This window comes from Natator depressus, chromosome 1 (genome assembly GCF_965152275.1).
Source record: "Natator depressus isolate rNatDep1 chromosome 1, rNatDep2.hap1, whole genome shotgun sequence".
NCBI classification, from domain to species: domain Eukaryota; kingdom Metazoa; phylum Chordata; order Testudines; family Cheloniidae; genus Natator; species Natator depressus.
The window spans coordinates 305,630,850-305,649,175 of NC_134234.1; the positions used below are offsets into that span (position 1 = coordinate 305,630,850).

The 18,326-nt window shown below is 37.6% G+C and overlaps 1 protein-coding gene across 16 annotated transcripts in view; it reads right to left on the bottom strand.

Annotated features, from left to right (window-relative positions):
• CADPS2 (calcium dependent secretion activator 2) overlaps positions 1–18,326 on the bottom strand; it is a 555,767-nt gene that overhangs the window by 155,197 nt on the left and 382,244 nt on the right. For all 16 annotated transcript variants that reach the window (XM_074942329.1, XM_074942327.1, XM_074942330.1 and 13 more), the window contains 4 exons: positions 12,547–12,655; positions 11,413–11,616; positions 6,403–6,539; positions 2,152–2,339 (listed from right to left, as the gene is read on the bottom strand). In XM_074942329.1, coding sequence (XP_074798430.1) covers positions 2,152–2,339; positions 6,403–6,539; positions 11,413–11,616; positions 12,547–12,655 — 638 coding nt within the window. The remainder of the gene's footprint in view (positions 1–2,151; positions 2,340–6,402; positions 6,540–11,412; positions 11,617–12,546; positions 12,656–18,326) is intronic.

Sequence of the window (18,326 nt, forward strand, 5' to 3'; positions counted from 1 at the left end):
TATATCTTAGATGGTCTTTGTCAGGCTAGTAGCAGGTCTAAGGCCCTCCTAACCAAAGAAAAATCTCTGAATTCACTGCTTATCCATCATTTCTAAACGATTTAATTGGGGCATGAAAACTCTTTGTCTTGGCTCTGTGGTATTTCTCCTCCTCAGCATGATTTATAAAACTAAGACGTATAACAACATAGATCAGCCTAGAACTTTGGCCTATCGTGTATTGTCTGTGAAATTCTTTTTCTCTCTTCCTGCACTTTCCTAGTGGTGCTGTAGATGAATGAGTGGATGTATTATCTGTGTATGTGTGTCTGTCATCCTCAGTGAGTGTCTCTGTTTCTGTCCTTGACTTACTTTTCTTTTTCTTCTTCTTTCTTTTTTCAATCTTTTTACAATGTCTCAGTACTAGTCAGACCCGCTCTGTTCAACACTATTCTTTTATATCTAAAACACTCATAATGCTATTCAGACAGCATGCATTTGTACAGAAGGAATACATACATACCGAGTGCTTACCACTGTGCAAAATGATGTGCTCCCAGAGATTTTTCCACATACTGCATGCACTGTTGTCCTTCACTTAAGTTAATAAATAAAAAGAAATATATCTCCCTCGCTTTTGAAAACTTGAAATAAGTTTGCGCAATTATCACTATTTGTCTTGTCAGAGTCACAACTAATAAAAAAAAATCTAGAGAGAAAACTGCATAGAATCAGACTTCTACAAGAAACTTACTTGAGCTGCCAGATGCTTCAAGAGTTGACAACAGAAACATGGCTTGACAAAGAAGAGGTTAGTAAGTAAAAGCCAGAAAATCTACCTAGCTTGTCAGCATGCTAGTTAAGATACCCGGAGAGCATCTCAGATACTTGGTGAGAATTTTTCCATTGCACCTTACAGCCAAGGAAATTGCTTTTCCCTTGATTCCCCTGTTCCCCCTTTCCATATCCCTCAGGTGCACAAATGCCCTACCCTCTTGATCCTCACCTGTGCCCCCCATGCAGCCTCAGAGGTTGGGAGGCTTTGTCTGGGACGGGGAAGAAATCCTTGGCCCCTTTAAAGATAAGTCTATGAGGGGGTGCAAAGGAGCGGGGCTCTATGGCTGATTGGTTGGAGAACCCAAGGGAAGGACTTATAAGCCCTTCTTCCTGCCCGGGGTGCCGTCCTTTGGTGGGAAGATAAGCTGCCTCTCTTGGGATTGGAGAAGAGCTGGGTTTTGAGGCCTTGCTGCGGGCATCATGCTAATTGCTTTTTTAGGTCTCGGAAGGAATTTTTTCTCTCACTGCCAGATTGGCCTGCGTATTGTGGAGTTCATTCACCTGTCTCTCAGCAGCCCAGGGACCCACTGGGCAGGTTGTAAAATTAATTGTTCTTTCAACTTGACAGGAGCCCAGTGCAGTTCAGTAGGGGGTCTGGTTTTCTGATCAACTGGAATTGGAAGGGGATTAGGAGAAGGCATCTCCCAAAGAAGATGGGGAATGTGGTTGTGGCTCCTAATGTCCAGCACACTGTGCATACAATCCCCTCTTCCCCGTCCGCTTAACTGTCGTATGAGGGAAGGAGAGTGGGGTCCTAGCAACAGTGCTGGGACCACGTTAATGGGGTGGAGGGTTGATGGCAACCCAGGTGGAACAGATTACAAAGGAAGGGTGACTTGCTCTGGACAAGCTACTGCCAGAGAAATGCCAGATATGTTACTTACTGAAGCTACCACCTACTTAAATCACATTCCTAGTGTCTTCTCTGTCTTCCTGCGGTGTCTGGTACAAGGAGAATTCAGCAAAAGAGACAAGTTGACATGTTACAGGATGTGGAAGGAGCACTGGAGTTTACTGGGTTCCAGGATAGCTCAGGTTATTTATTCAAAACATCAGCTCACTAGTGCAACACAAAATGGGGAATGCAGAAGAAAAACTCAAGGCCCAGACACAACGCATGGAAAAACATGCTTAATAAAATGGAAACGATGTTTTCTATAAGCTCCATAAAAAACCCAGAACTACCGAAGAAGCTTTTTATGAACTGATTCATTTGCTTGTTTCAAATACAAAATTTTGCTACCTGGTGAGTGCAATAACCTAAGTAAAATATTTTTCCTTTATCCATTCAGCCAAATGCCATTAGTTTTACTGTGTATTTGCATGTTAAATTACCTATTGCCATGAACATGAGAAGCACAGAATGCAAAGCTGTAATGGAGCAAGGTTGGGTCAATGACAGCACCATTTTCTGAATGGTCCATCAATTCATTAAGGTAGCAGAGATGGCGGTGACAGCCTCTCACACCATAACGAGCACAGTATTCATCTAACACGAAGACTTGGCCTGGACTAAACCAACCCTGGAAGAGAATGGGAAAAATACATTCTTTTAATTAATCAGGATTTTTCTCTTCATCGCTCTGCTTTTAAATCAACCCAGCGAAGGAGAAACAAAAGCAAATAACATTTTTGTGTGCATTACATAAACATTTCATACTACTCAAGTTGATGCTAATAACGTAGGAAATATATCAGAGGAGCTGGGCTCTAACAATAGCTGTCTTGAGAACTGCGACTGTCATGGGGTAACTCTTTGCAGTTCTTCAGCCTTAGTACTACTGTGAACCACACAGCTCAGAAAAAAATGCACTGATATGTCCATGATCCTGTACAGAATATAAAAATGTCACTGTCTGACAAATTATAAAATACATTTAATAACAAACACCTCAAAGAGCTGGGATTTATTAATGTAATGAATGATAAACTAAAAAAGAATTTTAGAAGCAAATGTTATAGTGCCTTTAGCAAGATGGTTAAAATACAAGTTTCAGGTGGCCAGTTCTCTGTGACGGCATACTTAATCTGAGAGAGATGAACCACAATTTGACTGCTTGTTCATCTTTCTTATATAACACGCTTGTGCATAACCATTTCAACATATATAGTGTTGTCTTTATTCAAAAGATATACAACTAGATAGTTTATGGGACTACTCATGTGAGTAAGATGAGGAGGATTTGACCTTTAATTATGAATAGACATTCTGGTACATTACTTGGACTGGAACACTGAGAGCCTTTTGGAAATGGATTTGAGATGATCAGCCCAAAATTGCACTGACTGAGGAAGATGGGGGGCGGGGAGAGGAATGTCTTTGAGGGAAGGAAAGCTGTATATTCTTTGAGCAAATTCAGACTGCAAAGAATGTGATTCCTGATTCAGAAAAAAAAATCATTTGATTCATCTCATGATTTGGGGAAAGGTGTCAAAATAAACCTCCAAATACAACAGAAAGAGAGATATAAACATTGGGGTAGAAGATTGTGGCTGTGGTGGTAAGATAATATTTTTCTTTTTAAATAGCAAAACTTTTAACAGTGACACTTTTTTTCTTTTTTAATCATTAAAAGAGATCATTGAGGAACGTATAAACTAAACTTTAATATTAAGACAATTTGAAAAAAACAAAAGAAAAAAAAATCTTTTGGTGTAAGTGACCAATGCTTCAAAAAAGTTTTGGATGTCATTAAATTATTATAGTATAGCATCTGAAAGCATCTCTTTTGAATTATTTTCTATACAATCAGAATACTTGAATGGTCTTAGATATTTATAATTTAAATGAAATAGAAATAAAAATCTTAGGAAAGACTCCTGGAAAAAAATATTCACATTATAGTTCCAACTCATCCATGGTGTAACTTTACTGAAGACAATGGGGTTACAGCAGAAAGAAATTTGGCCCTATGTTCTCAGTCTGACTCTCATCTTTAATTTAGGATTATTGTCTGACAGCTCCTCACAGTTATCACACAGAGTTGTCCAGAATAAAGCTCTTAAAGCATGATCCAAATCCCATTCAAGTCAATGGGGATCTTTCCATTGCCTTCAATGGGCTTTGGATCAGGCCCTTAATGTTTTTAGAGGAAACCTAGTTTTGTGATGGCACCCAAAAAACCCCAACCCCTCAACATTTTAAAATAACGTCCAGCTATACACTCATATTACTAAATCTGATGTTAAAGTATCAATAAAAAAGATTTTTCAGTAAAGAGAACATATTATTCTGGCAAAGAAATGAGAAATAGAGGTTTAATTGAATCCTGGTGATTAAATGTATCCATAGATTCAGTATACCCTAATTCATCAAAATGATACTATTAACCAACAAGATACTTTTCTTATACGTTAACAAAATTAATGTATTAATTATATAGTCCCATATCTTAATGAACCTTTTAGTGAAGATTTTTGATTTATAATATTTATATATCCATGTAAATCAAACAACATTATAAATTAATCAATAAAGAAAGCAGTACATCATCACTAGACCTGCTGAATATTTACATCAGAAAGTAGCCATATAAGAAATAGGAGTGTCATTTAATTGATTGAAGCCTTTACATGAAGATCATCTTCCCATTATCCCTTTAACAAATCTGTCACAAAACGTGTATCTTTACATAATATGTGTCCACACACATACACACATATGTATATATGCACACATATAATTATGCAAACAACTATGCACTAGATATTGTTAGATAACTAGATAATTTTATGGCAATCAGTTTTTATTTATTGCATAATTGCAAAAAAGCTTCCTACTGTTTACAAGAATGGTAAATTAAAGATGTTTAGGGCTGGTAATAGGTTTAATCAAAGACTATGTATAATTCCCATTCTTAAAAATTAAGGTTTAGGTTTTTTTGTAGTCATATGTGTGGATAATTATATTTTAATTTATTGAAATGTAAAGAGGTATTTATTTTTTAAAATATCTGCAGTATATAAAATTTTAAATGTTCAGTGCAAAGTCACCAAACATATAATATAGCTATGTTTGTATTAACTGTTCCCATGTTAATAGCCTCAAAATATTTCTTTAAAACAAAAAGGGGAGGGAGTTAATACAATGATTTATTTCTCTTTTATATTCCAAGGGAAACAGAACATTCTGCATGCACATTCTGTTTAACAAAAGCTAAAATAACAAAGAGCAATAAGAAATCCTCCTGTTTTGTGGTTGCTATAGCACTGCATATTCTTCATAAACTCTTTTTAAAAGTTCTTGAGTCCAAGGCTATATTTAGTGTCTTACCATATTATTATTATAAAAAAGATTTTTGACCCTGATGCACTGTTAGAAAGCTAACCACTGTCTCTTGAGTGCCAATTACTTTGTACAGATGTACCTTCAGGCCTTTTCATTTGATTCAGTGCACAACTCACAGACACAAAATTAGTCCTTTAACTTTTTCTGTACATAGTTGGTACACTACCAAAGAAAACCGTAATTTTAAAAGTGTTTTAAAAGAAAGAAAGTGCCATCAAAAAAGTTATTTTTTAAATTGTACAAAATAACCTATAGAAATCTGTTCATTGTTATATCTGGGCAACCTTGACTGGTTAGTTAAATGGAAATGAAAGTAAAAAAAGTGTTGTATTAACTTGCAAGGGCTCACAATTTTGAAGAGCAGGTGCTAGCAAACTTCGATGCCTAGAGTAATTGATGACAACTCCAGACCTCCCAAAGTTAAAAATATGGCATTAACAAGTTAGGGGATCTGATTCTGATGTTAATGACACCATTTTTACACCGGTGTAATTCCACTAACTTCCATGTAGTCACTCCTGACTGTCACTGTTTTAAATTAAATCAGGATCAGAGGGATAGCTTTAAAAAAATTACACAAAACAAAACAGGAAAAGCCACCTCAAAAAATGCACTATACAATAAACAGTGAAATGTGAAGAGTAAATATTGACAAACACTTTCTCACGCCAATTTTCTCTATTAATAATACTCCAGATTTGGGGGGAAAAACATTCATTTTGGCAGAGGATCACATTTTTCCTGTTTTCTTGTAGTAATTAAAAATATATTTCTAACTACCAATTATTTCATGTAATTTATACAGGATTTATGCTCATAGAGCGAACTTTGGCTCAGCTGATTAAAACCCCCGTAATTCTATTGCCTTTTCCCCCTGTGGTTTTGATTCTATTCTTTGGTTTTTTAACTTTCCTAGTCCATGACAGAAGAGAGAATTACAAGATAGATGACATAATGTCTGACATCTGGCAAGCTGAATTTGTACCTTAAAATGCCTGTACAGGTGTTAGTAAATCCTACCACAGAGGTTTCCATTTTTATTAAAGCCTTCTGTTTTATTCAGCCCTCCCTAGAGGAGCTGATAAACTACAGTTCAGAGTCAGTTTGGGTCTATTCTGTTCTCTATTGAGTGGCACAGCAGTAGTCTTCAAGTGTATAATTTTCAAATTTGAAGCCAATCGATTGGAATCCTTTATCCCAACTACAAGCACAGTTATTGAATGAGTTAGGAAGAAAAGGCCACTTTGTTAACAACTATTTCTCACTTCTTCATTTCTTTTATTCCATTTTGTACTCACCAAACAAGAATAGGAATCATTCAATCTATGATCCAAGGTCTGCCTCTGAAGTAGTCTAAAGAGGGAAGCATGGTCAAACTTGCAGGGATTAGCAGAAATAAACTCATCCATCCCATGTTTCTGAGCACGATCTGCATCTGTTCAGAGACAGGAAAAACCATACAGTACAGTTCATGTATATGTATATTCTTTTAATTAATGGCGTATGGCTCTCATAAAATGAAGAAGATTCTTGAAAGCATTAAAAACTGAGGGCTGAATTACATCAACGGGTGCATGCAGGTGACTCCAATTATAGAATCTTGTCTTAAATTGATCTAGCAAATAGTTTTATTGAATTTTTTTTTTTAAAATTTGGGCACCACACAGATTAACTGTAACAATGGGTAATTAAGTTGCCTGCAACTGACAGCACAAACAGCTCTTTTTTCCTTGTACTGTTCCAATCAAACATAAATGATCCAGCTAAGGCCCAGAATTAAACCAGTGCTTGACCAAAACCCCAGTTTAGAAAACCTATTTGCAAATGCAATACAGGATATTTAAAATAATTCTGACAGTATGATTCTTTTATTGTACCTTTTTAAACATCACAGATTATAAAATACTCTTGAGGGTAAACAATTTATTTCTAGGGTTTCTTGTTTACAAGAGGCCCTCTTGCTAATTTTAGTAAGATTACCAAATAAATAGCCTTCCTCCATTGCAATAAAAATTTATGCATTTATTTATCGATGTAGGAAAGAGTATGTCCACTGCACATCAAAGTAACACTCACGGAAAACATTCACCATTGCTAGAAGCCCATTTCCCAAATGGCAAACTGGAGCAGAAATGAACACATTGGGTTGAGCTAGGTCATTTCCAGCCTTCTTTTTGTACTCCGCTTTTAATGAGACAAACCTAAATGTAGTAATGGCAAAGAGCTCCTTCAACCTCCAAGCAAAGAGTAATGAAAAAAGGGAGCAGTATTTTTGTGTAAATACATAGAGAAAACATGCCATTCCAAATGGCACTTCAATCAAAGGCCCAAATTTATTGTTCTTCACAGATTGCATCTTTCAACGCCTTTGAACCCTGCGGGTTTATCAAAAGACAAGCTCTAATGATTGCTTTCATTAATGGTATGTTTTGTCAAAGTCCTCAATGTGAATTATCTACCAAGTATGGACAGAAAAAGCCTTACAGTGCCCAAAAGGACTAGTTATGTATTAGCACATTAGCTCTGCTAGATTCTATAGACTATATTGGGGTGAACAGTCCTATCAACTTAAAAATTGACTTTCCCTTACAATAGGATCTCAGCCTTTGTTCCTTTAAATTCAAATATGTCTCTTTATGCTTGTTACTAGAAAACTAGAATCCTAAATGTATCCTAAATGTAATTTTGATAACTGCATGGTACAAACCTAAAATTTCTAAAGGAAGGGAGACAAAAGTTTATTGATTAAACCCAATTATAGAGTCGGGTTCATAATAAAACTCAATATTGATCTGTGGGCATGATGCTAACATAATCAGTCACATTTAGAAATTTAGCCCCAGATCATATTGATCCATGTCAAGTCCAACTTTCAGCTGTATTTGTAGATGGAAGAATTATTTAATTCAAGCTGAAGGATCTGCAGCATCATATCTTGAAAAGATGCACAAACTAATTCATATCACTTGGCTTTGCATTGTCAAAGCAAGAGTCAAATCCATGTGACAGATTTCACCAAGGTGGATGTAGCAAATAAACAGTGTGACAGTACATTGATGATTTAAGGTATAAGATGATCATCTACAGAAACAGAGGCATATTATTTCTTAGCATTTAAGAAGCAACAGCATGTATGATTAAACACCTTTTAAAAAGATTAACATTTGTTTTCTGAATACAAGTGGCCTACCATTAATCACAAACTTATACTGTATTTCACACACAGTAATTTGAAGTGTCCTTTCTTAAATATAAGTGGTAAATAGTTTAAACTTATTTAAAATATTAATTTGAAGAGATACACTTGGGCATCAACAAGATTACATTTGATTCCAAGTATGAAACTATGTTGTGAAATTATTTTGAATATTGTTTCCAAAATGTTCTACAATCGATAGAAATATTTCCCCAGACACAATCCATGTAAATGTAATACATAGATTTTTTCTGCATTTCTTAGTAAGCATTGCTTCTTGTATAAATATCTACTTTACTGAGTCTTTTTTTAAAAAACATTACAGCAGGTCACAGAAAAAAGAATACATAATGTTCCTTTGTGCTGTGTCTCTTGTGCATAGCATGTACCCAGCAGCAGCTTGCTTAAGCTTTTGGGACTTAATTCTTCTCTGCATAATTACAGGTACAAGATCTTTTTCCTTATTTTTAAAAAAGTATATATTTCTTTTGATGATTCATCTGAAATCAGTGGCGTGTGTGTTGTTACACAAGCCTTTGACCTAACATCCAGATGCATTATTATGGACACTTGAACATGAATGAAGTCCCACTGAAATCAGTGGAGTCTGTGATAGCAGACCCAGATGCAGGATAAGTTGGGAAAACCAAAACAAAGTTTTCAGATATACATACTTATTGGTACTTAGTCCTAAGGCCCATTTCCTACCAATATTTGCATTTTATATTTTTCTTCAAAAGTCAATAAAAAACCTTAAGTTACTAATATCAAACATTAAATATATCACTCAAGATTTTAAAAAAGAAAAGAAGAGTTAAAAACTTACCTTTGCCAGCTACAGGTGAGCAGGAAATAATAATAATAAAAATAGTTTGTGTCACATACTATATCCCATTTACTCTACAGTGTTTACACTCTAGTAACTGTTCATCTTTTCCCCACTAAAATAAAGTTGAACTGCATAATTAAAAACATAAGAACTTGTTTGGAAGATTAAAAGACAAGGATAAATATTTTATGCCTGTGGTTTAAAAATGTGATTAGCACTACATTTTAGCATTATTTAGAATAAAAATTTGCTCCATCAGATCCTTGAAGCAATGAGTTTGAGACTTTCTGGTTTGCCCACCAAGGTAAAAAAATGACACCATGACCACCATAATGATATAAAAAAAATGCAATTCCTTTTTAACTTCTATTCACTCCCTTGACTTTATGGAGAAAAAAACATAAAGAGGACTGAAATTGCTCCTGCTTATTTTCAGTTCATATTTGACCTCCCCCCCGCCTAGCAATACTATCTGCGTCATCTCTGGATTAGGTACATGTGAAATTAACGTGCCCTTTTCTGTTCAGGAACCATAAACAGGTTAATTGTTTAATTTAATGGACCACAGGGCTTGGTCTAACTCTCACTAAAAATCAATGAAAAGGCTTCACTGATTTCAACAGGAGTTGATTCAGGCCCTTAGTCTTCAGTGAATGTTTCTGGCACATTTGGAAAAAAGAAGCTGGTTCACAAATAAAAATAAGCTAGGAGTGACTGAAAATGAAGCACTATCATGGGTCACTATGGCATTTTTTAATGATCCAAATTCAAATATAGTAATAGGTAAAGTTTTATTTTTTAAAATAAATAAGAATTAAATCCTCCCCTTTATATTCTAAAAAAGAGTTTTAAATGTCCAACAAAATATTTCCCAGTTCACCTTTATTATACAAAATATTTGTGTATATATTGATAAAACCTGGTATCAGAATGATGAATTACAGTATCAAGGAACCCTAGATTACAGAAGACTTTCGGTAGATATAGGGCAACTGTTAAAGAGTATGAGACATACCAATATTTTAAAAGTCTGCTAATAGATTGCTTTAAACTTTTATGGTCTAAAGATATGTGGGTATTTATTCAAAGCTGCTCATATCCAGTTTTTTTTAAAGTAATATGTTTCGAGAAAAGCCATCTTTAAATTTAAGAAGTAGACCCAGATTCAGCAAAGCACTTATGCACGTGCCTAACTTGAAGCAACCTTACTTATGGATAGGCTTTGCAAAAGTAGAAGTAAAGTAAAACCATAACTCCTGATTTCTCCCAGCTATTAATATGAAGTCAACGGAAATTCAGCATGTGCTTACTGTTAAGCATGTGTTTCAGTGTTTGCTCAAGCAGAATGGACTAAAGTACATGTTTAAGTGCTTTGCTAAGTCAAGGCATTAATCAGTAAAAGCACGTGTCGTTTCTTTGAAATTAGCTTTTCCCTTCAACCCACAGTGACTTCGAACAGAATATGACAGCAGAGTCAGCATGACTTGGGCTGCATCAGCGGGAGTGTGATTATATGAGAGACTGGTAGCATCGCCTATATTAAGGTTGCTCAACACTTGCCACTATAAGATTTTGATTCCAGTTGCTTATAATTCTGTACAACTTTAACTCTTTGGGCTGAAATTGCATATGCCGGGTTTCTGCCTCAGGTTGGTATTTTTTGGGGGAAAACTTCAGCCGAAATGGTTCAGCCATTTCCAAGAATGAGGCTAGGGAAAAATAAGTTGTTTTGCCTATGTTAAAATATTCTGGTGCTTTCTAGCCCCTTCATGCCTTTTCTGAATGCTTTGAAGATTTAACACATAATTTAGTAACCTCTGGGGATGTATGGAAGTCTTGCAGCCCATCTAGGCCATCCACCTCTCTATCTTATGTTTGTATTAACATATTTGTATAATATATTTGGGTGCACACAAAAGCAGATTATAAAGCTAATGGATTGATGAGGGTAAAATAATGCTTTCCTATTGATCACTGTAATGGTTCACACTTAGAAAACCATATTCTACACCAGATGCTATCTCCATGGCAATATGTGGTTCAACTTTAACCCGTATACAGTTAATTGTTATATTTTCATAATTTACAATAGCAACAACGACCTCCAAATCAGACATTCTCTGGGTGCTAATGATACTCTGGGTTAAAGTGCTTTCAGCTAAGAACAAACTATCAGGAAACATCCTCCTTGTGAATCACTCCTGCTTAATCTTCCCTGAGGGAGCCACTCCATGCTTCACTTATTAAAAACCAAAAGCGAACCAAAAAACCCCAAAACCTTACACAGCTGTGATAATTCCATGTGGACATTTCCTCCTTTTGGATTCATCTTCTGTGCTTGACTTGCAGGAATGGGTTTATATGACTGGCCTGTTGCTCTGTACATTGCTTGAACCCATAGTATTCTATCCTGGTCATCATCACTGGCGAATATTACCGTATCTCCTTCTTTAACAGCATTGAAAAACATTTGACCACCCTGAAGACCTGCAAAAATAGATTGCAAAATAAATTATTAGTGCACAATGGCACCAGTGATTTTTAATGTGACTATTAAATACATATTTAGTATGTTAACTAACTGGATGCCAATATTTTTAAGATCATCAAATGAATTAAATAGGTATTTGTGCTCAAGAAGCATGAGAAAACTTGTAGCACAGCCATTAAATGGTAGTATGTAGACATAATATATACAGGCCATGCAAAGATTAACCCAAATCCTAATCTGTTCCCCACTGGAGTCAAGAATGAGAGAGACTAATAAATAATAAATAATAATACTTAGCACTCATATATCACTTTTCATCTACAAACCACTGCACAAACAAACTAATCAAGCCTCTCAACATCCCTGGTGTGTAGGTAATTTTGATCATTCCTATTTTCATGTCCAGAAATTGAGGCAGAGATGCTAACTGACTTGCTCAATCAGGATTATAACCTATGAGTTCCTGGCTTCTGATTCTGGTGTAAATTTACTAGACCATGCCAACTCTTCCAATGTTGAAGTCTGTGGGTTTAGATTAACAGATTTCATTCAGTAGAGTCCTACTGAGTTCTCTTTGTCTGTCAATCTTTACTATCAATACTAACAATATAAAAAGAAAGGGGAAGATATTGGTTTACTGTGTTTCCCTGAGAGGTGTGTTTTTGTTTTAGTGCAAATGGCTCCATGACCTTTTGGACACCTTAGTTTGAACTTTTTGATTTTCTTTCTTTCAACAAACTTCCTTCTTTCTAAAGCATGATTTTTTCACTTGAAAATCCCAGAGTAGTAACTGTAAAACCTTCAGCCACTGGCAGAAAATCAACGTTATCCTGTTGACTGACAGAAACATGAAAGATAATAAGAAAGTAAAATGAATCTGCTATTGTACATACTCTGTAAGACTTTTGTAATAGCATGCAGAGTACCTGTGTGAGGAGCTGTATAATCCACAGTGTATCCTTCAAGCTGCATTAATTCCTGAGGCTCAGATTTCTTTTCTCTGTAACTGCACATTGCAAATGTGTACTGGCTTACCTGAATAAGAACAGGAGTTTTGGTTTGTTACATTGCATTTCATAGGTTTACATACCAGCAGACAATTGACTGGTGTTATACAACACAAACAACAAGACACATATACAGAAAGCAGAAGAAATGCTACTTCACATCTTTTAAATGCTCAAACTGAGGGGTGAGAAAGTGCCATAAATCATCCTCTCAAGAGGATCAGTTGCCAGAAGAATAGAAGCAGACTACCTTGTGGAAAAGAAACTGCTGACAGAGGGAAAGGCACACAATCAACCAGTGGAGATAAATGAGTGTGCAGTCTGGTCACTCCTAATCAGTAGAGCTAAGAGCTACCTATAGTCTATAGTATAGGGAAGAAGAGAACCCAAGTTTCACATGGGGCTGGGGAAAGAAAGCTATGATGTAAAGTATAATAATAATGGAATCTGGGTAGCTAAATTCCTGTACACTGCTTTGAAAATGTACTGCATTGTTTTAATTATTATTTGTTGTTTTACAGTAGCTGTCAGGGCCCCCAAAAAGATTGGCCCCATTGTGGTGGGGTACATGCACATGTTAAGTGAACAGTCCCTGCCCGCAGAGGTTACAATCTAAATGAACAAGACAGACAAGTGGAGTATGATCCAATTTTACAGATGGGGAACTAGGCTCAAAAAGATTAAGTGACTTATCCAGTGTCACAAATGCAGTCTATGGTGAGGCAGGAACAAAACCTAAATATCCTGAGTTCCAGTCAAATACCTTAACCACAAGACCAACCCTTCTTCTGTTTAATTTTTCACATAAATGAACTAAGGATAAATTAAATTATAAAGTGCATATGTACATATATGAGATTCTGTATGCAGATTTTGTATATTATCTGTTACTTAAAATATCTATTTAATTTAGTCCGATACATCTATAAATATTAAAATAAGCAGCAAATACTGGCTAAGAGCCAGATTCTTTTACTCACACTGAACAGCAACCTCACTCCTCAAGCTTGGTCCATCAATTTAGATGGGACTACCCTAGGAGTAAGGTACAGCTCAACATGAGTAAGGGTGGCAGAATCTGGCCAAAATGGTTAAAATTTTCTTTCACACAGATTCACAGATTTTAAGGCCATACGGGACCATTATGATGAGCTAGTCTGACCTCCTGAACGACACAGGCCATAGAACCTTACCCAGGTATGCAGAAAGTCCATAATTTTTGTCTGAGCTAATGCATATCATTTAGAAAAATAATGAGCCTTGATTTACAAAGACTACAGGTGATAGAGAATCTACCACATCCCAAAGTAAGTTGTTCCAACAGTTAATTACCCTCACGACTAAAAAATTACATTTTATTTCTAGTCTGAATTTATTTAGCTTCCGTTTCCAACTGTTAGATCTTGTTGTGCCTTTTTCTGCCTAGATCCACTATAAGAAGAACTCTTCCCCATGCAGGTAGTTGTAGACCAGGATCAAGTCATTTAACTTTCTCCTGGATAAACTAAATATATTTTGTACTTAAGTCTCTCAACTAAAAGGCATGTTTTTTCAGACTGCAAATCATCCTTGCAGCTCTTTTCTGAACCCCCTCTAATTTTTCAACATCCTTTCTGAAGTGTTGACACCAGAACTGGGACAACATAACAGTGATGGTCTACTAATGCCATATTCAGAGACAATACCACCTCTCTACTTCTACTTGATATTCACTTGCTTATACACCCAAGGATCATATTTGCTCTCTTAGCTACACCATTGCACTGGGACCTCACGTTCAATTGGTTATCTACCATGACCCTGAAGTCCTTTTCAGCATCACCAAATCCCAAGATACGGACCCCCATCTTGCAAATGTGACCTACAATCTTTGTTCCCAGCTGAATGTTCCTGCATTTGGCTATACGCTAAAACACATGTTGTTCTTACCAGCTGATCCAGTTTGTTCTGTATCCATATCGGTCTTCTCAGACTAGCAGCTTTAAATAACAATATCACACCAATGACTTGCATCATAAAGGTAGTTAGTAATTAACTAATCGTGACAATGTTTATATTCCAGTTTTTTCCTGCAGTTACTGTACATCTGTGAAGACATCGTGAATTACTTGGTACTAGGCTCACTCCTAATACCTTCTGCACCATTTTGCATCATAAGGTGGTCTCCTAAGGACTGTGCAACATAGTCTGTTGGCTTTACTTACATTTTTCTAAAGGGACATTTCTCAAAATCAACGCTAAGTTTTATATTTTGTTTAAATATATAAAACCTAAACTTTTTCAAATCCTAAAACAAAGAGAATAAAATCATAGTAAATCTTTCAGAAAACATGGGGACACAGGAAGTGCCTCATCGGATTACATCAATGGTCCATTTAGTCTGCTACCTATCTCTGTCAGTGGCCACACGAGAAGCTAAACAGGAAGGTGGAAAACCCTCATTGTGGACAACAGAACAATAACGTGCATAGGGAACAAATATTTAATAATAGGCTCTTTAACATAGCTGAGATCCAATGACTGGAAGTTGAATCTAGACAAATTCAGATGGGAAATAAGGCATAATTTTGAGAGTAATGAACAACTGGAACAATTTACCAAGGGTTGTGGTGGATTCTACACCACTGACTACTTTTAAATCCAGACTAGATTTTGTTCTAAAAGATATGTTTGAGGAATTATTTTGTGGAACTTCTAAGGCCTGTGGTAGGTTAGATGATCACAATGGTCCCTTCTGGACTTGGAATCTACAAATCTATGAAAATATACATTTTGTTGTTTCATCATAAACAAAAGCTGGAAAAGTGGTGAAATACATTTTCAAGTAATTGGGCTAAAGGAAGTTTCCTCTGATAATTCAGAAAATAACTGTCAAAAATGTGAAGTCTGAAGTTAGAGAAAAGATATTTGCAGATAAAAATAGAACTGATCTATCTTCTTAAATAGCAATATTAGGTTGTAGTGCTTAATTTGTAGTGAAAGATGTGCCAGGGCTCAAGCAAGTTTTTTACATTAACAACTCATGCAGCAAGCCCAGAAGTGCCAGGTCTATGAACTGCCAAGCCTAGAGGTGCTGGGGCTCAGCCAGGACAAGCTCTGGCACAAATTAAGCACTGTTATGTAGGAAGAAATGTAAATTTCTTGTCTGTAACTTTTCCACAGTATGCATCCGATGAAGTGAGCTGTAGCTCACGAAAGCTTATGCTCAAATAAATTGGTTAGTCTCTAAGGTGCCACAAATACTCCTTTTCTTTTTGCGAATACAGACTAACATGGCTGTTACTCTGAACCTTGTCTGTAACTAGAGTTCTCGGCAGCTCATAATTTCCACAGAACCAAATATCAGGGTCTCATACACATGCTTAATTAGCTTGCATGTTAAAGTTTATTCATAACAAAATGCAAAGCTACTATACATTTTTGTTTGTTTATTACAAACCTGAAAATGAGCTGTAAAACAATTTCACCAAGGTATACCAATTTTTAAAAGGAAACCCAGCCCATAAGGTGAAGCATTCCCCACCAGAAGGCAGGGGGAAGGGAAAAGACAATTTTTCACTACCCCCACCTCTATTAGAGAGGGAAGATTTGGGAGACATATGGCTCCAACAGTATCCCATATCTTCTCAGCAGTTCCAGACTCTAGGAGGTGGAGTACAGCGTTCAAAGCTTGACTGCCAGGTGGAAATGAGCACACCTTGGCAGTACCTTCATGGTCCAGGACCACAGTTACAGAAAGAATATATTTTGTAATTGATCCGTGGACTTTCTGACCTTGGGAAACCTTGAGGGCCCAAACAGACAATTACCTGTTTGGTAATTAGAGGTGGATAGGGTTGCCAACCCTCCCAGTTTCGCTGGGAGTCTCCTGAAATCATGCTCTATCTCCCGGGGGCTACTTCAGCCAAACCAGGAGATTTTGGGGCGTTAAAAGGCCAGCACGGCAGCAGAGCTAAGGCAGGCTCCCTTACCCGCTTACTCCCTTACTCCTCAGCACCGCTCCCAGAAGCGCCTGGCATTGTCCCTGTGGCCCCTGGGAGGCAGGTGGTTTCCAAGTGCTGCCCCCGCCCTGAGTGTCGACTCCGCAGCTCCCACTGGCTGGGAACTGTGGCAAATGGGAGCTGCGGGGGCGGTACCTGTGGGCAGCGACGCATGGAGACCCCCTGTCCCCGAACCTAGGAGCCGCTGCCAGAGGGATGTGCCGGTCGCTTTCGGGAGCCACCTGAGGTAAGTGCCGACCTCCTCACCCCCTCCCACACCCCAAACCCCAGCCCCAGCCCAGAACCCGCACCCCCTCCTGCATCCAAACTCCCTCCCAGAGCCCACACCCTGCACTCCAACCCCCTGCCCCAGCCTAGAGCCCGCACCCAAATTCCCTTCCAGAGCCCTACCCCACACTCCCTCCTGCACCCAAACTCCCTCCCAGAGCTTGCACCCCGCATGCCCTCCTGTACCCCAACCTCCTGCTCCAGCCCAGAGCCTGCACCCTGCATCCAAACTCCTTCCCAGAGCCTGACCCCACACCTGCTCCTGCACCAAAACTCCCTCCCAGAGCCCGCACCCTGCATCCCCTCCTGCACCCAAACTCCCTCCCACAGCCCACACCCTCTCCCACACCGCACCCCCTACCCCAGCTTGGTGAAAGTGAGTGAGGATGGAGGAGAGCGAGCAACGGAGGGAGGGCAGACGGAATGAGTGGGGGGTGGGGCCTCAGAGAAGGGGCGGGATGGGGCATGGCCTCGGGGAAGGGGTGGGGCAAGGGTTTTTGGGTTTGCGCGATTAGACAGCCCTAGGGATGGAGGGCGCCCATGGTCTGAGGGAGTTGTGAAAATAGTTTTGTAGGTACTGTATATATAAAACCTAATAGGAGAGAGTGGATAATCAGCAGGCAGGTACAGAGCTACATCATAAAGGGAGCTTGAGGGTTATAGTTTCCTAGGGAATATTTAAAATAGTTTTAAGAATAACATACATGATTCAAAATCCTAAAGTTGTGCAAACTGTTAGCCTATGTAACATTAACAATGTTAACCTCCCATTCCTTGCATACCCTTCCTTCCTACTGTCTGTTACACTCATCCAGTGAGTTTTGTCTTCCATGAGATTTTAAGATTTTTGGGTTGGTGACCAAGTCTTCCTATGTATTATACAATGCTCAGCAAAACTTGACCCTGTTCCTGATTTGAAACTGTGGGCGCTATAATAGTTTATATAAATCCAAATAATAAAAAACATATAAAAGTTAATTAAGACTATTACAATCTATAAACTATGAAGGCTGCCGACGTATGATTATTGAAATATCACTGATGGACAATTGGGTAACTTGATCTGCTCAGCTAAAGAAGTGAAGGTGTTTGGTTTTCATGTATATTCCAAAAACATTGTTTTAGTTGCATCAGTTTTTGTCTCATCAGGAATCAGTGCTCCTGCCACAACGTTATTGTTGTTAGTGTTAATTATTTTTGCAGCAGTCAAAAGTGTGCAAGGTGCTTAGTAGAACAAATAAGAGACAAGTCCCTGCTAAAAAGGGCTTACAATAAGGAGGAAAGAAAAAATATCTTATTTTTGTTCACTGCTACCCTTTTAAATGTATGTTAAACCCTCCCTCACCATTCTAAGCTAGAGTAATGCTGTGTATTCACTTGGATATGAACAACACACTCACAACTGTACCCATCTGGCATGTAATTTTGAGC